This window comes from Oenanthe melanoleuca, chromosome 25 (genome assembly GCF_029582105.1).
Source record: "Oenanthe melanoleuca isolate GR-GAL-2019-014 chromosome 25, OMel1.0, whole genome shotgun sequence".
NCBI classification, from domain to species: Eukaryota; Metazoa; Chordata; class Aves; order Passeriformes; family Muscicapidae; genus Oenanthe; species Oenanthe melanoleuca.
Genome location: NC_079358.1, coordinates 6,053,622 through 6,075,775, shown reverse-complemented (window position 1 = coordinate 6,075,775; position 22,154 = coordinate 6,053,622). Strand labels below are relative to the sequence as shown.

The window sequence follows — 22,154 nt, the reverse complement described above, 5'->3', positions numbered from 1 at the left end:
GTCAGGATTTGGGATTTGGGGTCAGGATTGGGGTCAGAGCCCAGTCTGGACAGGACCCAGCCCAGCGAGTCGGCCTGTGAGTGATTTGGGGTTTGGGGTTGGGATTTGGGGTCAGGATTGGGATTGCACAGTCCACCGAGTCGGCCTACGTCTGATTTGGGGTATTATTGGGGTTTGGGGTCAGGATTTGGGATCAGGATTGGGATTTGGGGACAGGATTGGGATTGCACAGCCCAGAGAGTCAGCCTACATGTGATTTGGGGTGGGGATTGGGATTGGGATTGGACTGGGGTCAGAGCCAGTGCTAGATAGGGCCCAGCCCAGCGAGTCGGCCTGTGAGTGATTTGGGATTTGGGGTCAGGATTGGGGTCAGAGCTGGCATTGGCAGGACCCAGTCCAGCGAGTCAGCCTGTGTGTGATTTATTGGGGTTGGGGTCAGGATTTGGGATTTGGGGTCAGGATTGGGGTCAGAGCCCAGTCTGGACAGGACCCAGTCCAGCGAGTCGGCGTACGTGTGATTTGGGTTTGGATTTGGGATTTGGGGTCAGGATTGGGGTCAGGATTGGGATTGGCAGGACCTAGTCCAGCGAGTCGGCGTATGTGTGATTTATTGGGGTTTGGGGTCTGGGATAGGGAATTTGGGTTTGGGGTCAGGATTGGGGTCAGAGCCCAATCTGGGCAGGACCCAGTCCAGCGAGTCGGCCTGTGTGTGATTTATTGGGGTTTGGATTTGGGGTCAGGATTGGGATAGGATTGGGGTCAGAGCCCAGTCTGGACAGGACCCAGTCCAGCGAGTCGGCCTGTGAGTGATTTGGGTTTAGGATTTGGGATTTGGGGTCAGGATTTGGGATTTGGGGTCAGGATTGGGGTCAGAGCCCAGTCTGGGCAGGACCCAGCCCAGCGAGTCGGCCTGTGTGTGATTTGAGATTTGGGGTCAGGATTTGAGATTTGGGGTCAGGATTGGGATTGACAGGACCCAGCCCAGCAAATCAGCCTGTGTGTGATTTGGGGTTGGGATTTGGATTTGGGATTCTGGGGTCAGGATTGGGATTGCACAGCCCAGCAAATCAGCCTGTGTGTGATTTGGGGTTTGGGGTTTGGGGTCAGGATTGGGATGAGGCTGGAGGCAGGATTGGGGTGGGTTTGGGATTGGGATTTGGGATGGGATTGGGATAGAACTGGGGTGGGACTGGGATGGGATTGGGACTGGACGGGAGCTCAGCCCCGGATTGGAGCCGGAATTGTTGGGATTTCACCCCAAATCTGTGGGAACTGGAACCAGACCCGTTGGGATTTCACCCCAAATCTGTGGGAATTGGAACCAGAACCGTTGGGATTTCACCCCAAATCTCTGGAATTGGAACCAGACCCGTTGGGATCCCACCCTGGAGCTGCTGGGATTGGGAGCCACAAAATGTTGGAATTTCACCCCAAAATCGTTGGGGTTTGGAGCCACAACCTGCTGGAATTTCATCCCAAAATCTCTGGAATTTCATCCCAAAAATTGCTGGAATTTCATCCCAAAACTGTTGGAGTTTCATCCCCAAACTGCTGGAGTTTCATCCCAAAATTGCTGGAATTTCATCCCAAAATCTCTGGAATTTTGTCCCAAAACTGCTGGAATTTTATCCCCAAAACTGACGGAATTTAATCTCAAAACTGCTGGAATTTAATTCCCAAAACTGCTGGAGTTTCATCCCAAAAATGTTTTAATTTCACCCCCAAATGCTGGAGTTTCATCCTCAAAATGTTTGAATTTAATCCCAAAAACCACTGGAATTTCATCATCCAGCTGCTGGAATTTCATCCCCAAAACTGACAGAATTTAATCCCCAAATTGCTGGAATTTCATCCCCAAACTGTTGGAATTTCATCCCCAAAATGTTGGAATTTAATCCCAAAAATCCCTGCAATTTCATCCCCAAATTGCTGGAATTTCATTCCCAAAATTGTTGGAATTTAATCCCCAAAATGTTGGAATTTCATCCCCAAATTGCTGGAATTTCGTTCCCAAAATTGTTGGAATTTAATCCCCAAACTGTTGGAATTTAATCCCAAAAATCCCTGGAATTTCATCCCCAAATTGCTGGAATTTCATCCCCAAAATGTTGGAATTTCATCCCCAAATCGCTGGAATTTCATCCCCAAACTGTTGGAATTTAATCCCCAAAATGTTGGAATTTCATCCCCAAATTGCTGGAATTTCATCCCCAAACTGTTGGAATTTCATCCCAAAAATCCCTGGAATTTCATCCCCAAATTACTGGAATTTCATTCCCAAAATTGTTGGAATTTCATCCCCAAATGTTGGAATTTCATCCCCAAATTGCTGGAATTTAATCCCCAAAAATGTTTTAATTTCATCCCCAAAACTGACAGAATTTAATCCCCAAAATGTTGGAATTTAATCCCAAAATGTTGGAATTTCATCCCCAAAATGTTGGAATCCCCAAAATGTTGGAATTTCATTCCCAAAATGTTGGAATTTCATCCCCAAAATGTTGGAATTTCATCCCCAAACTGTTGGAATTTAATCCCCAAAATGTTGGAATTTAATCCCCAAAATTGTTGGAATTTCATCCCCAAATGCTGGAATTTCATCCCCAAATTGCTGGAATTTCATCCCCAAAATGTTGGAATTTCATTCCCAAAATGTTTTAATTTCATCCCCAAAATATTGGAATTTAATCCCCAAAATGTTGGAATTTCATCCCCAAAATGTTGGAATTTCATCTCCAGATTTGCTGCAATTTGGCCCCAAAATCTTTGGGCTTTGGAGGAATTGTCCCCAAATTTTTGGGGTTTCTCCCCAAAATCTGCTGCTGTTTTTTTTCCCAAATCCTGGGGGTCCACTCCATCTTTTATTCCCCTAAATTTAATTTGGGACCCCCCAGGTACAAATGGGGAATTTGGGGGGGGGGGGGGGGCTGTGTTTATTTTAGGAATATTTGTATTTATTTTAGAATTATTTGTATTTATTTTAGAATTATTTGTATTTATTTTAGGAATATTTCCATTTATTTTAGGAATATTTTCATTTATTTTACAAATATTTGTATTTATTTTAGGAATATTTCCATTTATTTTAGGGATATTTCCATTTATTTTAGGAATATTTGTATTTATTTTAGAAATATTTCCATTTATTTTAGATTTATTTGTATTTATTTTAGGAATATTTCCATTTATTTTAGATTTATTTGTATTTATTTTAGATTTATTTGTATTTATTTTAGGAACATTTCCATTTATTTTAGATTTATTTGTATTTATTTTAGGAACATTTCCATTTATTTTAGCAATATTTCCATTTATTTTAGGAATATTTGTATTTATTTTAGGATGTATTTATTTGAAGGGGGAAGGTTTCTATTTAATTTAGGAAATTTTATTTGATTTTTTTTGGGGGGGAGATTTCTATTTATTTTGGGGAGTTTTTATTTATTTATTTTAAGATTCTTTGTATTTATTTGGGGTTGTATTTATTTTAGGGATGATTTTATTTATTTTAGGGATGTTTGTATTTATTTTTAGGAATATTTTTATTATTTTAGGAATGTCTGTATTTATTTTAGGAATGTTTTTATTTATTTTAGAAATGTTTGTATTTATTTTAGGATGTATTTATTTATTTTAGGAATGTCTGTATTTATTTTAGGGATGTTTTTATTTATTTTAGGGATGTTGTATTTATTTTTAGGAATGTTTTTATTTTAGGGATGTTTTTATTTATTTTAGGAATGTTTGTATTTGTTTTAGGAATGTTTTTATTTTAGGGATGTTCGTATTTATTTTAGGAATATTTTTATTTATTTTAGGATGTATTTATTTATTTTTAGGGGTGTTTATATTTATTTTTAGGGGTGTTTATATTTATTTTTGGGGTGCATTTGGGGGGTGGGGGGATTGATTTTCTGGGGGAATCAGAGGTGCTGGGGGGGGCAGAGCCCCCCCAAAAATGTAAATAAATAAATAAATAAATAAACAAACAGACAAATAAATAAAAAAATGGGTCACAAGGCAAATAAATAAATAAATAAATAAATGGATCACAAATAAATAAATAAATAAATAGGTCACAAGGTAAATAAATAAATAAATAAATAAATAAATAAATAAATAAATAATTGATTGAATGAATGAATAAATGAATAAATGAATGAATGAATGAATGAATAAATGAATGAATGAATGATTGAATGAATGAATGAATGAAAAGTCCAAAAACCCCTTAAAGAAAAAAAAGGAAAACCGAGAAACCCCCATGCTGATCGATTGATCTGGGATCAATAACGAATACCTGTGATCAATTGATCTGGGATCGATTGCTCTGGGATCAATAACCAATACCTGGGATCGACTGCTCAGGGATCGATTGCTCTGGGATCAATAACCAATACCTGGGATCGATTGCTCTGGGATCAATAACCAATGCCTGGGATCGATTGCTCAGGGATCGATTGCTCAGGGATCGATTGCTCTGGGATCAATAACCAATACCTGTGATCGATTGCTCAGGGATCGATTGATCTGGAATCAATAACCAATACCTGTGATCGATTGCTCAGGGATCGATTGATCTGGAATCAATAACCAATACCTGGGATCGATTGCTCAGGGATCGATTGCTCGTACCTGGTGATCGATTGCTCCTGAATTGATTACCAATGCCTGTGATCGATCGCTCTGGGATCGATTGCTGATGTCTGTTGATCTATTGATCTGGGATCGATTGCCCATCCCTGCTGATCAAACACTCTGGGATCAATAACCAATACCTGTGATCGATTGCTCAAGCCTGCTGATCAATTGCTCTGGGATCAATAACCAATGTCTGTGATCCATTGCTCTGGGATAGATTACCAATACCTGTGATCGATTGATCTGGGATCGATAACCAATACTTGTGATCGATTGCTCAGGGATCGATTGATCTGTGATCGATCACCAATACCTGTCATCGATTGCTCTGGGATCGATTGCCAATACCTGTGATCGATCACCAATACCTGTGATCGATTGCTCTGGGATCGATTACCAATACCTGTGATCGATCACCAATGCCTGTGATCGATTGCTCCCAGCTCGATTCTTAATGCCTGTGGATCGATTGCTCAGGGATCAATTGCTGATGTCTGCCGATCGATTGATCTGTGATCGATTGCCCATCCCTGCTGATCAATCACTCTGGGCTCGACTGCGTGTGCCTGCGATCGATCACTCTGGGATCGATTATCAATGCCTGTGATCGATCGCTCTGGGATCGATTATCAATGCCTGCGATCGATCGCTCTGGGATCGATTATCAATGCCTGTGATCGATTATCAATGCCTGTGGATCGATCGCTCTGGGATCGATTATCAATGCCTGCCATCGATCGCTCTGGGATCGATTATCAATGCCTGTGATCGATCGCTCTGGGATCGATTATCAATGCCTGCCATCGATCGCTCTGGGATCGATTATCAATGCCTGTGATCGATCGCTCTGGGATCGATTATCAATGCCTGCGATCGATCGCTCTGGGATCGATTATCAATACCTGTGATCAATCACTCTGGGATCGATTATCGATGCCTGTGATCAATCACTCTGGGATCGATTATCGATGCCTGTGATCGATCGCTCTGGGATCGATTATCAATGCCTGTGATCGATCGCTCTGGGATCGATTATCAATGCCTGTGATCGATCGCTCTGGGATCGATTATCAATGCCTGTGATCGATCGCTCTGGGATCGATTATCAATGCCTGTGATCGATCACTCTGGGATCGATTATCGATGCCTGTGATCGATCGCTCTGGGATCGATTATCAATGCCTGCGATCGATCGCTCTGGGATCGATTATCAATGCCTGTGATCGATCGCTCTGGGATCGATTATCGATGCCTGCCATCGATCGCTCTGGGATCGATTATCAATACCTGTGATCAATCGCTCTGGGATCGATTATCGATGCCTGTGATCGATCACTCTGGGATCAATTATCGATGCCTGTGATCGATCGCTCTGGGATCGATTATCAATGCCTGTGATCGATCACTCTGGGATCGATTATCGATGCCTGCCATCGATCGCTCTGGGATCGATTATCGATACCTGTGATCGATCGCTCTGGGATCGATTATCGATGCCTGTGATCGATCGCTCTGGGATCGATTATCAATGCCTGTGATCGATCGCTCTGGGATCGATTATCAATGCCTGTGATCGATCGCTCTGGGATCGATTATCAATGCCTGTGATCGATCGCTCTGGGATCGATTATCGATGCCTGTGATCGATCGCTCTGGGATCGATTATCAATGCCTGTGATCGATCACTCTGGGATCGATTATTGATGCCTGTGATCGATCGCTCTGGGATCGATTATCAATGCCTGTGATCGATCGCTCTGGGATCGATTATCAATGCCTGTGATCAACCGCTCTGGGATCGATTATCAATGCCTGTGATCGATTGCTCTGGGATCGATTATCAATGCCTGGGATCGATTGCTCTGGGATCGATTATCAATGCCTGGGATCGATTATCAATGCCTGTGATCGATCGCTCTGGGATCGATTATCAATGCCTGTGATCGATCGCTCTGGGATCGATCATCAATGCCTGCGATCGATCGCTCTGGGATCGATTATCAATGCCTGTGATCGATCGCTCTGGGATCGATTATCAATGCCTGTGATCGATCGCTCTGGGATCGATTATCAATGCCTGTGATCGATTGCTCCCAAAAATGGACCCAGACCCCCAAAATTATCTCAGAACCCCCAAAATGGGCTCAGGTTCCCCAAAATGAGCCCAGACCCCCCAAAATCGGGCTCAGAACCCCTAAAATGGACCAAGAGCCCCCAAAATGGGCTCAGACCCCCCCAAAATTATCTCAGACCCCAAAATTATCAGACCCCCCCAAAATGAGCCCAGACCCCCCAAAAATGTGCTCAGACCCCCCAAAATGAGCCCAGACCCCCAAAAATGGACCCAGACCCCCTAAAATTATCTTAGACCCCCCAAAAATTGGGCCCAGACCCCCCAAAATGAGCCCAGACCCCCTAAAATGGACCCAGACCCCCAAAATGAGCCCAGACCCCCCAAAATGGACCCAGACCCCCCAAAATTATTTCAGACCCCCCAAAAAATGGGCCCAGACCCCAAAAATGGATCCAGAAGCCCCAAAATGGGCTCAGAACCCCCAAAATCAGCCCAGACCCCCCAAAATGGGCCCAGACCCCCCAAAATGGGCTCAAAGCCCCCAAAATTAGACCAACCCCCCCAAAAATGGGCCCAGACCCCCCAAAATGAGGCCAGACCCCCCAAAATTATCACAGAGCCCCCAAAAAATTTGCCCAGACCCCCTAAAATGGACCCAGACCCCCCAAAAATGATCTCAGACTCCCCAAAAATGGGCTCAGACCCCCCGAAATTATCTCAGACCCCCCAAATGGACCCAGAGCCCCCAAAATGGATCCAGACCCCCTAAAATGGACCCAGAGCCCCCCAAAATCAGCCCAGACCCCCCAAAATGGGCTCAGACCCCCCAAAATTAGACCAACCTCCCCCAAAAATGGGACCCAGACCCCCAAAATGGGCTCAGACCCCCCAAAATTATCTCAGACTCCCCAAATGGACCCAGACCCCCAAAATGGATCCAGAAGCCCCAAAATGAGCCCAGAACCCCCAAAATCAGCCCAGACCCCCCAAAATTATCACAGACCCCCCAAAAAATTTGCCCAGACCCCCTAAAATGGACCCAGACCCCCCAAAAATGATCTCAGACTCCCCAAAATGGGCTCAGACCCCCCAAAATTATCTCAGACCCCCCAAATGGACCCAGACCCCCCAAAATTATCTCAGACCCCCCAAAAATGGGCCCAGACCCCCCAAATTTCGGCTCCAGAACTTTATTGAAACATTTTGGGGTCCATGTTTAGGAGGAGGGGGCTCAGCCCCCCAATACTGCCCAAAAAGGGGGTGCAGGGGGGGTCCCCAAATCCCCACCAAAAAAACCTTTGAAATCGTGAAATCTCCCAAAAATTTGGGGAAGTTGAGATAAAAATGGGAATTTGGGGGGCTGGGATCCCTCACTTTGACTCCCCCCCAAAACACAACAGAAGGAAAATGGAAATCAAACCCCCCCAACACCAATTTTAAACACATAACTACCCCAAAAAATAAAATTAAACCCCTTTAAAAACCCCAAAAAAAATAAAAATAAACAAGATTTTGCTGCGAGGCAACTGTTCAACCCTCATTGGAAAAAAAAAAAACAAAAAAAAAGAATTAAAACCCTTTTTAAAACCCCAAAAAAATAAAAATAAACAAAATTTTGCTGTGAGGCCCAAACCACCTTCCAACTGTTCATTTGGAAAAAAAAAAAAACAATTAAATCCCTTGGAAACCCCAAAAAAGTAAAAATAAACAAGATTTTGATGCGAGGCAACTGTTGAACCCCCATTGGGGAAAAAACAAAAAAAAAAAGAATTAAAACCCTTTTTAAACCCCAAAAAAATAAAAATAAACAAGATTTTGCTGCGAGGCAACTGTTGAACCCTCATTGGGGAAAAAAACAAAAAAAAAGAATTAAAACCCTTTTTAAACCCCAAAAAAATAAAAATAAACAAGATTTTGCTGAGAGGCCCAAACCACCTTCCAACTGTTCAACCCTCATTGGAAAAAAAAACCAAAAAAAAAGAATTAAACCCCTTTAAAACCCCAAAAAAAATAAAAATAAACAAGATTTTGAGGCGAGGCAACAGTTCAACCCTCATTGGGGGGAAAAAAAAAAAAAAAAAAAAAAAAAAAAAAAAAACCAAAAAAAAAAATGGAAACGTTGAAAACCCTGGAGGGGGTGACAGGAGGGGGTGACAGGAGGGGTGACAGGAGGGGTGACAGGAGGGGTGACAGGAGGGGGTTCAGGTGTTTTTGGGGTCACACAATCATCTCCAGCTGCCGGGCGTACTCGATCACCTGCGTGGCCAGTTCTGTCGAGGGGATCGGGGGGTCCTCGGCCTTCTGCTGCCGCCCCCCGAAGCTGTAATAGTTGGAGGGGCCCAGCACCCAGCCCCGCTGGCAGGGAGAGAAAAAAGGGTTAAAGGGGGAATTTGGGGTGTTTGGGGTGGGTATTGGGGGGTCAGGAGGGGTTTGGGGTGGGTATTGGGGTGATTGGGGAAGGTTTGGGGGGAATATTGGGGTGCTTGGGGTGGGTATTGGAGGGATTTGGGGGGGTATTGGGCAGTTTGGAGGGGATTTGGGGTGTTTGGGGTGGGTATTGGTGAGTTTTGGGGGGGATTTGGGGAGTCGAGTGGATATTGGGGGGATCTGGGGGGATTTGGGGAGTTTGGGGAAGGTTTGGGGGGATTTGAGGGGTGTTTGGGGTGGATATTGGGGTGTTTGGGGTGGGTATTGGGGGGATTTGGGGGGTTTGGGGTGTTTGGGGTCACCCCTCCACACTGTAATAGTTGGAGGGGCCCAGCACCCAGCCCTGCTGGGGGAGGGAGAGAAAGGGTTAAAGGGGGATTTGGGGTGTTTGGGGTGGATATTGGGGGGATTTGGGGGGGATTAGGGATGTTTGGGGTGGATTTTAGAGGGTTTGGGGTGGATATTGGTGAGTTTTGGGAGGATTTGGAGTGTCTAGAGTGGATATTGGGGGGATTTGGGGGGATTTGGGGTGTTTGGGGAAGGTTTGGGGGAGTTTGGGGTGTTTGGGGTCACCCCCCCCACACTGTAATAGTTGGAGGGGCCCAGCACCCAGCCCCGCTGGCAGGGAGAGAAAGGGTTAAAGGGGGTTTGGGGGGGGAATTTGGGGTGTTTGGGGGGGATTTAGGGTGTTTGGGGTGGGTATTGGGGTGTTTGGGGGGGGGTATTGGTGAGTTTTGGGGGGCATTTGGGGAGTCTGGAGTGGATATTGGGGTGTTTGGGGTGGGTATTGGGGGGATTTGGGGTGTTTGGGGAAGGTTTAGGGGGATTTGAGGGGTGTTTGGGGTGGATATTGGGGTGTTTGGGGGATTTGGGGTGTTTGGGGTCACCCCCCCACACTGTAATAGTTGGAGGGGCCCAGCACCCAGCCCCGCTGGCAGGGAGAAAAAAGGATTAAAGAGGGGAAGGGAAAGGGTTAAAGGGTGTTTGGGGGGGAATTTGGGGTGTTTGGGATGGATATTGGGGTGTTTGGGGGGGATTTGGGGAGTCTGGAGTGGATATTGGGGGGATTTGGGGGGGATTTGGGGTGTTTGGGGAAGGTTTAGGGGGATTTGAGGGGTGTTTGGGGTGGATATTGGGGGGATTTGAGGGGTGTTTGGGGTGGGTATTGGGGTGATTTGGGGGGGATTTGGGGTGTTTGGGGTCACCCCCCCACACTGTAATAGTTGGAGGGGCCCAGCACCCAGCCCCGCTGGGGGAGGGAGAGAAAGGGTTAAAGGGGGGATTTGGGGTGTTTGGGGTGGATATTGGGGGGATTTGAGGGGTGTTTGGGGTGGATGTTGGGGTGTTTGGGGGGTGTTTGGGGTGTTTGGGGTCACCCCCCCACACTGTAATAGTTGGAGGGGCCCAGCACCCAGCCCCGCTGGGGGAGGGAGAGAAAGGGTTAAAGGGGGGATTTGGGGTGTTTGGGGTGGATATTGGGGGGATTTGGGGGGGATTAGGGATGTTTGGGGTGGATTTTAGAGGCTTTGGGGTGGGTATTGGTGAGTTTTGGGGGGATTTGGAGTGTCTAGAGTGGTTATTGGGGGGATTTGGGGGGTATTTGGGGTGTTTGGGGAAGGTTTGGGGTGTTTGGGGTGGGTTTGGGGTGGATATTGGGGTGTTTGGGGTGGATTTGGGATGTTTGGGGTGGATTTTAGAGGGTTTGGGGTGGATATTGGTGAGTTTTGGGGGGATTTGGAGTGTCTGGAGTGGATATTGGGGGGATTTGGGGGGATTTGGGGTGTTTGGGGTGGATTTTGAGGGGATTTGGGGTGTTTGGAGAAGATTTGGGGGGAATTTGGGGTGTTTGGGGTGGATATTGGGGTGCTTGGGGTGGGTTTGGGGTGCTTGGGGTGGATTTTAGAGGGTTTTGGGGGGATATTGGTGAGTTTTGGGGGGACTTGGGGAGTCTGGAGTGGATATTGGGGTGTTTGGGGGGGGATTTGGGGTGTTTGGGGTGGATTTGGGGGGATTTGGGGTGTTTGGGGTGGATTTGGGGGGATTTGGGGTGGTTTTGAGTTATCTCAGGGTGTTTCAGGTTGGTTTTGGGATATTTCAGGGTATTTTTGGGTGTTTCAGGGTGTTTTTGGGGTGTTTTTGGGCTCCCCTGTACCTTCCTGGCGCAGTCAGTCTTTTTTTGGGGTGGTTTTTGGGCTATCTCAGGGTGTTTTTGGAGTATTCCGGGGTGTTTTGGGGGTCTTTCAGGGTGTTTTTGGGGTGTTTCAGGGTGTTTTCGGGGTGTTTCAGGGTGTTTTTGGGGTATCTCAGAGTGTTTCAGGGGTATTTTGGGATGCTTTTGGGGTGTTTCAGGGTGTTTTTGGGGTATTTTGGGCTATCTCAGGGTGGTTTTGGGGTGTTTCAGGGTGTTTTTTGGGTGTTTCAGGGTGTTTTTGGGCTCCCCTGTACCTTCTTGGCGTAGTCAGTCATTTCCTGGGGTGGTTTTTGGGCTATCTCAGGGTGTTTCAGGCTGTTTTTGGGCTATCTCAGGGTGTTTTCGGGGTGTTTCAGGGTGTTTTTGGGGTATTTTGGGATGTTTTTGGGCTATCTCAGGCTGTTTCAGGCTGTTTCAGGGTGTTTTTGGGCTATCTCAGGCTGTTTTTGGGCTATCTCAGGGTGTTTCAGGGTGTTTCAGGGTGGTTTTGGGCTATCTCAGGGTGTTTTTGGGATGTTTTTGGGCTATCTCAGGCTGTTTCAGGGTGTTTCAGGGTGTTTTTGGGCTATCTCAGGGTGTTTCAGGCTGTTTCAGGCTGTTTTTGGGCTATCTCAGGGTGTTTCAGGCTGTTCCAGGGTGTTTTTGGGCTATCTCAGGGTGTTTTCAGGGTGTTTCAGGCTGTTTTTGGGCTATCTCAGGCTGTTTCAGGCTGTTTCAGGGTGTATTTGAGGTGTTTCAGCCCCCTGTACCTTCTTGGCGTAGTCAGTCATTTCCCGGGGTGTTTCTGGGCTATCTCAGGGTGTTTCAGGCTGTTTCAGGCTGTTTATGGGCTATCTCAGGGTGTTTCAGGGTGTTTTTGGGCTGTCTCAGGGTGGTTTTGGGCTATCTCAGGCTGTTTCAGGCTGTTTCAGGGTGTATTTGAGGTGTTTTTGGCCCCCCGGTACCTTCTTGGCGTAGTCAGTCATTTCTTAGGGTGTTTTTGGGCTATCTCAGGCTGTTTCAGGGTGTTTTTGGGCTATCTCAGGGTGTTTTTGGGATGTTTTTGGGCTATCTCAGGCTGTTTCAGGCTGTTTTTGGGCTATCTCAGGGTGTTTCAGGTTGTTTTAGGGTGTTTTTGGGCTATCTCAGGGTGTTTCAGGCTGTTTCAGGGTGTATTTGGGGTGTTTCAGCCCCCCTGTACCTTCTTGGCGTAGTCAGTCATTTCCTGGGGTGGTTTTTGGGTTATCTCAGGCTGTTTCAGGCTGTTTCAGGGTGTATTTGAGGTGTTTTTGGCCCCCCGGTACCTTCTTGGCGTAGTCAGTCATTTCTTAGGGTGTTTTTGGGCTATCTCAGGCTGTTTCAGGGTGTTTTTGGGCTATCTCAGGGTGTTTTTGGGATGTTTTTGGGCTATCTCAGGGTATTTCAGGCTGTTTCAGGCTGTTTTTGGGCTATCTCAGGGTGTTTCAGGCTGTTTCAGGGTGTTTTTGGGCTATCTCAGGGTGTTTCGGGGTATCTCAGGGTGTTTTTGGGCTATCTCAGGGTGTTTTTGGGTTATCTCAGGGTGTTTCAGGGCTGTTTCAGGGTGTTCTTGGCCCCCCTGTACCTTCTTGGCGTAGTCAGTCATTTTCCGGGGCGAGCTGAAGAACAGGATCCGCGCGGCCTCGGGGAACAGGATCCGCTCGTAGGCGGCCTCGATGCAGCCGGCGATCTCGTCCCTGCGGTTTGGGGGGGCACAGGGGGGTCACAGGGGTCACAGGGGGGTTTGGGGGGGGTCAGAGGAGATTTTGAGGGGGGTCACAGGGGCTTTGGGGGTTCACAGGGATTTGGGGGGTCACCGGGGGGTCACAGGGGGATTGGGGGGGAAATTGGGGGATTTGAGGCAAGTTTAAGGGGGTCACAGGGGGATTGGGGGGTCACAGGGGGTCACAGGGGGGTCACAGGGGGGTTTGGGGGGTCACAGGGGGGTCACAGGGGGTTTGGGGGGTCACAGGGGGGTCACAGGGGGGTTTGGGGGGGAAATTGAGGGGTCTGGAGGGGGTCACAGGGGATTTGGGGGTTCACAGGGATTTGGGGGGTCACAGGGGGGTCACAGGGGGGTTTGGGGGGAAATTGGGGGATTTGAGGCAAGTTCAAGGGGCTCACAGGGGGTTTGGGGGGTCACAGGGGGTTTTGGGGGGTCTGGAGGGGATTTGGGGGGTCACAGGGATTTGGGGGGTCACAGGGGGGTTTGTGGGGAAATTGGGGGATTTGAGGCAAGTTTAAGGGGGTCACAGGGGGATTGGGGGGTCACAGGGGCTTTGGGGGGGAGTATTGGGGGGTCTGGAGGGGGTTTGGGGGGGTCACAGGGGGGTTTGGGGGGGTCAGAGGAGATTTTGGGGGCTCAGAGGGGATTTTGGGAGGGTCAGAGGGGATTTTGGGGGGGTCAGAGGGGATTTTGGGAGGGTCAGAGGGGATTTTGGGGGGGTCAGAGGGGATTTTGGGGGCTCCAAGAGGGGATTTTGGGGGAATACTGGGGGGGTTTGAGGGGGGAATTTGGGGGTTTGAGGGATTTTGGGGGGGTCAGAGGGGATTTTGGGGCATTTTCTGAGGAAGTTTGGGGGAAATTAGAAAATTTGGGGGATGAGAGAAACGTTTTGGGAAGATTTTGGGGTCCCAGATCTGAATGAAAAGGTGGAGCTGTGCCAGGTGAGAATTTGGGGTGGATTTGGGATATTCCAGTGGGAATTTGGGGCTCAGGATGATTTTGGGATGATTTTAGGATGATTTTGGGTGATTTTGGGGGATTTTGGGGTCCCAGATCTGAATGAAGAAGGTGGAGCTGTGCCAGGTGAGGGTTGGGGTGGATTTGGGATATTCCAGTGGGGATTTGGGGCTCAGGATGATTTTAGGATGATTTTGGGCTGATTTTGGGCTGATTTTGGAGGATTTTGGGGGATTTTGGGCTCCCAGACCTGATGGTGTCCAGCAGGATGTCAATGAAGAAGGTGTAGCTGTGCCAGGTGAGAATTTGGGGTGGATTTGGGATATTCCAGTGGGGATTTGGGGCTCAGGATGATTTTGGGCTGATTTTAGGATGATTTTGGGCTGATTTTGGGGGATTTGGGGTCCCAGATCTGAAGGAAGAAGGTGGAGCTGTGCCAGGTGAGGGTTTGGGTGGATTTGGGATATTCCAGTGGGAATTTGGGGCTCAGGATGATTTTGGGATGATTTTAAGATGATTTTGGGGGATTTTGGGATGATTTTAGGATGATTTTGGGTAATTTTGGGATGATTTTGGAGGATTTTGGGGTCCCAGATCTGAAGGAAGAAGGTGGAGCTGTGCCAGGTGAGGGTTTGGGTGGATTTGGGATATTCCAGTGGGGATTTGGGGCTCAGGATGATTTTAGGATGATTTTGGGATGATTTTGGGTAATTTTTGGGATGATTTTGGAGGATTTTGGGGTCCCAGATCTGAATGAAGAAGGTGTAGCTGTGCCAGGTGAGGGTTGGGGTGGATTTGGGATATTCCAGTGGGGATTTGGGGCTCAGGGGGATTTTGGGATGATTTTAGGATGATTTTGGGCTGATTTTGGGATGATTTTAGGATGATTTTGGGTAATTTTGGGCTGATTTTGGAGGATTTTGGGGTCCCAGATCTGAATGAAGAAGGTGGAGCTGTGCCAGGTGAGGGTTTGGGTGGATTTTGGGATATTCCAGTGGGAATTTGGGGCTCAGGGGGATTTTGGGATGATTTTAGGATGATTTTGGGATGATTTTAGGATGATTTTGGGCTGATTTTGGAGGATTTTGGGGTCCCAGATCTGAATGAAGAAGGTGGAGCTGTGCCAGGTGAGGGTTTGGGTGGATTTGGGATATTCCAGTGGGGATTTGGGGCTCAGGATGATTTTAGGATGATTTTAGGATGATTTTGGGTAATTTTGGGCTGATTTTAGGATGATTTTGGAGGATTTTGGGCTCCCAGACCTGATGGTGTCCAGCAGGATGCCAATGAAGAAGGTGGAGCTGTGCCAGGTGAGGGTTTGGGTGGATTTTGGGATATTTCAGTGGGGATTTGGGGCTCAGGATGATTTTGGGGTAATTTTGGGTAATTTTGGGGTGATTTTAGGATGATTTTGGGCTCCCAGACCTGATGGTGTCCAGCAGGATGTCAATGAAGAAGGTGTAGCTCTCTGCTGGGATGTTGCCCTTGGCCAGGAACACTTTGTTGTAGCTGCCCTCCATCAGGTACTGGGGATAAAAATGGGATAAAAATCCCAAAATTGGGTAAAACAGCTCGAAAATGGGATAAAACATCCTAAAAATGGGATAAAACATCCCAAAAATGGGATAAAACATGCTAAAATTGGGATTAAACACCCTAAAATTGGGATAAAACATCCTAAAATTGGGATAAAACATCCTAAAAATGGGAAAAAACATCCTAAAATGGGATAAAAGTTCTTTAAAATGGGATAAAAGTTCTTTAAAATGGGATAAAACTTCTTTAAAATGGGATAGAACTTCTTTAAAATGGGGTAAAACAACCCAAAAATGGGGTAAAACAGCCAAAAATGAGGTAAAACATCCCAGTAATGGGATAAAACATCCTAAAAATGGGGTAAAAGACCCTAAAAATGGGATAAAACACCCAAAAAGTGGTAAAACATCTCAACAATGGGATAGAACATCCCAAAAATGGGATAAAATATTCAAAAATGGGATAAAATATCTCAAAAATGGGGTAAAATATCTCAAAAATGGGGTAAAAGACCCAAAAAATGGATAAAACATCTCAAAAAATGGATAAAACATCTCAAAAAATGGAATAATCCAAAAATGGGATAGAATAATCCAAAAACTGGATAAAACATCCCAAAAATGGAATAAAACATCCCAGAAATGGGATTCTGGGTTCCCCTGGAATTCCAGCTCCCAAATCTCCCCAAAATCCTCCCCCAGGATCCCCCAAAATCCCCTAAGGAACCCCCAAAATCCCCCCAGGAACCCCCAAAATCCCCTCAGGACCCCCCAAAATCCCCCCAAACCTGCTCCAGGTGAAATTCCAGCCCCAAAATTTCTTCAAAATCTCCCCAAATCCCCCCTAACCCCCCTCAAATTCTCCTCAGGACCCCCCAGAATTCCTCTAAACCTACTCCAGGACCCCCCCAGGACCCCCCAAATCCCCCCCAGGACCCCCCAGGACCCCCAGACCTGCTCCAGGGACACGGGGTGCCTGATGAACAGGTTCCCCTGGACCCCCCAGGACCCCCCAAACCCCCCCAGGACCCCCAAAATCCCCCTCAGGATCCCCCAGGACCCCCCCAAACCCCCCCAGGACCCCCCACCTGCTCCAGGGACACGGGGTGCCTGATGAACAGGTTCCCCTGGACCCCCCAAACCCCCCCAGGACCCCCCAAACCCCCCAGACCTGCTCCAGGGACACGGGGTGCCTGATGAACAGGTTCCCCTGGATGTTCAGGACCCCCCAAATGCCCCCCAAACCCCCCCAGGACCCCCCAAACCCCCCCAGGACCCCCAGACCTGCTCCAGGGACACGGGGTGCCTGATGAACAGGTTCCCCTGGATGTTCAGGACCCCCCAGGACCCCCCAGGACCCCAGACCTGCTCCAGGGACACGGGGTGCCTGATGAACAGGTTCCCCTGGATGTCGGGCGCCGGCAGCCGCTCCAGCTCCGTGTGGAACTCGGCCACGCGGTTCTGGGACAGCAGGAACAGCAGGTTCAGCCCCAGCAGCTGGTGGCGCGAGGCCGACTCGGGCAGCTCCTCCCTGGGGGATCCAGAGTGTTCCAGAATGTTCTGGGAGCACCCAGAGACCCCCTGAGACCCCCTGAGACCCCCAGAACAACCCAGACCCCCCCAGGATCAGCAGCTGGTGGCGCGAGGCCGACTCGGGCAGCTCCTCCCTGGGGGATCCAGAATGTTCTGGGGGGTACTGGGAGAACCTTGAGACCCCCTGAGACCCCCTGAGACCCCCCAGAACCAACCAGAGACCCCCAGACCCCCCCAGGATCAGCAGCTGGTGGCGCGAGGCCGACTCGGGCAGCTCCTCCCTGGGGGTCCAGAATGTTCCAGAATGTTCTGGGAGCACCCAGAGACCCCCTGAGACCCCCCTGAGACCCCCCAGAACCACCCAGAGATACCCAGAGACCCCCTGAGACCCCCAGAGTCCCCCAGAACAACCCAGAGACCCCCCAGGATCAGCAGCTGGTGGCGCGAGGCCGACTCGGGCAGCTCCTCCCTGGGGGTCCAGAACGTTCCAGAATGTTCTGGGAGCACCCAGAGACCCCCTGAGACCCCCCCTGAACCAGCCAGAGACCCTCAGAGACCCTCAGAGACCCTCAGAGACCCCCAGACCCCCCAGGATCAGCAGCTGGTGGCGCGAGGCCGACTCGGGCAGCTCCTCCCTGGGGGGTTCCAGAGTGTTCCAGAATGTCCCAGAATGTTCTGGGGGGGTCTGGGAGCACCCAGAGACCCCCTGAGACCCCCCCAGAACAACCCAGAGACCCCCCTGAGACCCCCAGAACCACCCAGAGCCCCCCAGGATCAGCCCCAGCTGAACACCAGCTCGGGCAGCTCCCCCCTGAGTGGGTTCTGGAATGTTCTGGATGGTTCTGGGAGCACGAAGAGACCCCCCCCAGAGCCCCCCCAAACCCCCCAGAACCCCTCAAAGTGCCCCAAAGCCCCTCAGAGCCCCCCAAAAATCCTCTAAAGCTCCTCAAAACTCCTCTCAGAGCCCCCCAGAACCCCCCCAAAGCCCCCCAGAGTCCCTAAAACCCTCCAGAGCCCCCCAAAGCCCCCTCAGACCCACCTAAAACCCCCCAAAATCCCCCCCAGAGCTCCCCAAAGCCCCCCCAGAACCCCTCCAATGCCCCAAAGCCCCCCAGAGCCCCCTAAAACCCCTCAGACCCACTAAAACCCCCCAAAATCCCCTCCAGATCTCCCCAAATTCCCACAGAGTCCCCCCAGAACCCCTCAAAACCCCCCCAGAGTCCCCTAAAATCCCCCCAGAGCCCCCCAAAGCCCCCTCAGACCCACCTAAAACACCCCAAAATCCCCTCCAGATTCCCGGAGTCCCCCCAAAGCCCCCCCAGAGCCTCTCAAAGCCCTTCAGAGACCACCCAGAGCCTCTCAAAGCCCACCCAGAATCCCCCAAAGCCCCCTCAGACCCACCTAAAACCCCCAAAATCCCCTCCAGAGCCCCCCAAAGCCCCCCTAGAGCCCCCCAAAGCCCCTGAAAACCCCCCCCAGAGCCCCCCCCTCACTTGTAGTCGAAGTAGTAGCACTTGAGCTGGGCCATGTAGCGCTCGAAGGAGGGAATGTCCTTCCTCAGGATGCTCCACTGGGCCCCGATCTCCAGGATGTCCCCTGGGAACGGGAACAATTCGGGATTTGGGGGGAAATCTGGGGGATTTGGGGGGGTTTCAATGGGATTTGGGGGATTTTGGGGGGGTTTGGATGGAATTTGGGGGATTTGGGGGGGTTTCCTTCCTCAGGATGCTCCACTGGGCCCCGATCTCCAGGATGTCCCCTGGGAACGGGAACAATTCGGGATTTGGGGGGAATTTGGGGGGATTTGGGGGGATTTCAATGGGATTTTGGGGGGATTTTGGAGGCTTTTCCTTCCTCAGGATGCTCCACTGGGCCCCAATCTCCAGAATGTCCCCTGGGAACGGGAACAATTCAGGATTTGGGGAAAATCTGGGGGATTTGGGGGTTTGGGGGGGGTTGGATGGGATTTTGGAGGCTTTTCCTTCCTCAGGATGCTCCACTGGGCCCCAATCTCCAGGATGTCCCCTGGGAACGGGAACAATTCGGGATTTGGGGGAAATTTGGGGGATTTGGGGGGGGTTGGATGGGATTTTGGGGGGATTTCAATGGGATTTTGGGGGGATTTGGGGGGGATTTCCTTCCTCAGGATGCTCCACTGGGCCCCGATCTCCAGAATGTCCCCTGGGAACGGGAACAATTCGGGATTTGGAGGGAAATCTCGGGGATCTGGGGGGGTTTCAATGGGATTTGGGGGATTTGAAATGGAATTTGGGGGGGATTTTTGGGGAAATCTGGGGGATTTTGGGGGGTTTCAATGGGATTTTGGGGGGATTTTGGAGACTTTTCCTTCCTCAGGATGCTCCACTGGGCCCCAGTCTCCAGGATGTCCCCTGGGAACGGGAACAATTCGGGATTTGGGGCTGGGAGAAGGGTCAGGGGGGATTTGGGATTTGGAGAGAACTTTGTGGAAATTCAGAGAATTTGTGAAGAATTTTGTGGGAATTCTGGGAAGGGAGATCCCCTGGGATGAGGGAGATTTTCGGGTGATTTTTGGGCCATTTTTGGGGGTGATTTTGGGCCATTTTTGGGGTGATTTGGGGACATTTTTGGGGCCATTTTTGGGGTGATTTTGGGCCATTTTTGGAGTGATTTTGGGCCATTTTTGGGGTGATTTTGGGCCATTTTTGGGTGATTTTGGGCCATTTCTGGGGTGATTTTGAACCATTTTGGGGCCATTTCTGGGGTGGTTTTGAGTTATTTTTGGAGTTATTTTGGGCCATTTCTTGGGGTGATTTTGAACCATTTTGGGGCCATTTCTGGGGTGATTTTGAACCATTTTTGGGCCATTTCTGGGATGATTTTGGGCCATTCTTGGGCTATTTTTTGGGGGTGGTTTTGGGCCATTTTCGGGGCTGATTTGTGGCCATTTTTTGGGTGATTTGGGCCATTTTTGGGGTGATTTTGAGCCATTTTTGGGGCCATTTTTGGGGCGATTTTGGGGGTGATTTTGGGCCATTTTTGGGGTGATTTTGGGCCATTCTTGGGCTATTTTTTGGGTGTGATTTTGGGCCATTTTCGGGGCTGATTTGTGGCCATTTTTTGGGTGATTTGGGCCATTTTTGGGGCGATTTTGGGGGTGATTTTGGGCCATTTTTTGGGATGATTTTGGCCCATTTTTGGGGCCATTTTGGGGCACTCACGGGCCAGGAGCAGCTGCTGTTTGGTCATGGCAGAGCCAGAGGTCGGCAGGAAATTCAGATCCAGCAGAGCGACCTGGGAGGGAATTTGGGGGATTTTGGGGGAATTTGGGGATTTTTGGGGGCGGTCCCAAAAGGATTTGGGGAATCCCAGCCTCCCCCCAGCCCCCACCCACCCAGGTAATTAATGACCCGGGTAATTAGTGATTCAGTGCTAATTGCTGTTTACAGCCCAGGCAGGAAATGATGGAACAGGAACTCCCAAAAAATCCTGGGAATCCCCAAAAACTGGGGAACCCCCCCTGAAACCCAAAATTCCCTCAGCCCCAGCACCCCAAAAACGAGGGAACCCCTCAGAACCCCAAAAATCCCCTCAGAACCCCATAATCTCCTCAGGTACCCAAAAATCCCCTCAGAAACCCCAAAAATCTCCTCAGAACCCACCAAAATCCCCTCAGGAATCCTCCAAATTCCCTCAAAAATCTCAAAATCCCCTCAGAAACCCCCAAAATCTCCTCAGAACCCACCAAAATCCCTTCAGGAACCCCAAAATCCCCTCAGAGTCCCCCAAAATCGCCTCAGAACCCCCAAAATTCCCTCAGGAACCCTCCAAATTCCCTCAGAAATCTCAAAATCCCCTCAGGAACTCCCAAAATCCCCTCAGGAACTCCCAAAATTCCCCCAGAAATACCAAAATCCCCTCTGACTCCCCCCAAAATTCCCTCAGGAACCCCCCAAAATCCCCTCAGGAACACCCAAAATCCCCTCAGGAACACCCAAAATTCCCTCAGAACCCCCCAAAATCACTTCAGGAACCCCAAAATTCCCTCAGGAACACCCAAAATTCCCTCAGGAACACCCAAATCCCCTCGGGAACACCCAAAAAATCCCCTCAGAACCCCCCAAAATCACTTCAGACTCCCCCAAAATCCCCTCAGGAACCACCAAAATCGCCTCAGAAACCCCAAAATCCCCACAGGAACCCTCCAAATTCCGTCAGAAATCTCAAAATTCCCTCAGAACCCCCAAAATCCCCTCAGAAATACCAAAATCCCCTCAGACCCCCAAATCCCCTCAGAACCCCCAAAATCCCCTCAGACTCCCCCCAAAACCCCCTCAGACCCCCCCCAAAATCCCCTCAGCTCCCCCAAAATCCCCTCAGCTCCCCCAAAATCCCCTCAGACTCCCCCCAAAACCCCCTCAGCTCCGCCCCCGCCCTCACCTTCAGCCGGCCCAGCGCCTCCCCGCACTTGGCCAGGTTGGGGCTCTTGCGGCCCCACTCGCCCTTGAGCTGCTCGTAGAGCCCGGCCGCGGCTCTGAGGCCGCTCCCGCCGCCGCCGGGCCCCGCCGGCCCCAGCCCGAGCCCCGGGCCCGTCCCGCCCGCGGCCCCGGCCCCGTTCGGCACCGCCATGACTGCGCGCCAACGCGACACTGCCGCGCGCGCCGCGCGCGCTTTGCGGCCGTTACCGCGGCAACGCCGCCGCGCTTTACGGCGATGCCCGCCTCGCCGCGCCGTCGCCGCGGCGACGCGGGATTTCGCGACGGCCGCCCCCTCGCTTTACGGCGTCACCGTGGTAACCCCCATCGTCGCGCTTTACGGCCTCCCCCCCCACCGCGCCTCCATGACAACGCCCCTCTCTTTGCGGCAATGCCGCTGCGGTAACCATGGTAACCCAACGATTCATTGCGACCGCCGCGGCGCTTTACGGCGCCTCCGCCTCAGAGGGCGCCTCGCGCGGGTTTCGGGCCCTCCCGAAGGGTTTTGGGTCCCCGGGGGGTTTCTGGGGCTCCCCCGGGGGTTTTGGGGTTCCCCGCGGTGATTTTAGGGGTTCTCGGGGTGTTTCTGGGGTCCCCCGGAAGTTTTGGAAACCCCGGG

The 22,154-nt window shown here is 50.1% G+C and overlaps 1 protein-coding gene and 1 long non-coding RNA gene across 2 annotated transcripts; one reads left to right on the top strand and one right to left on the bottom strand.

Annotated features, from left to right (window-relative positions):
• Nucleotides 1-8,860: 8,860 nt before the first annotated feature.
• On the bottom strand, nucleotides 8,861-21,713 carry PSMD8 (proteasome 26S subunit, non-ATPase 8). Its single transcript, XM_056510302.1, has 7 exons — nucleotides 21,501-21,713; nucleotides 20,282-20,354; nucleotides 18,575-18,677; nucleotides 16,914-17,079; nucleotides 15,439-15,539; nucleotides 12,916-13,027; nucleotides 8,861-9,070 (listed from the first exon to the last, which is right to left on the bottom strand). The coding sequence occupies exons 1-7, from the start codon at nucleotides 21,687-21,689 to the stop codon at nucleotides 8,933-8,935; spliced, it is 882 nt and encodes a 293-aa protein (XP_056366277.1). The 5' UTR covers nucleotides 21,690-21,713; the 3' UTR covers nucleotides 8,861-8,932.
• On the top strand, nucleotides 11,571-12,188 carry LOC130262997 (uncharacterized). The gene is made up of 3 exons (XR_008842251.1): nucleotides 11,571-11,616; nucleotides 11,773-11,887; nucleotides 12,073-12,188. It is a non-coding gene; the product is annotated as an uncharacterized LOC130262997 (long non-coding RNA).
• Nucleotides 21,714-22,154: the final 441 nt, after the last annotated feature.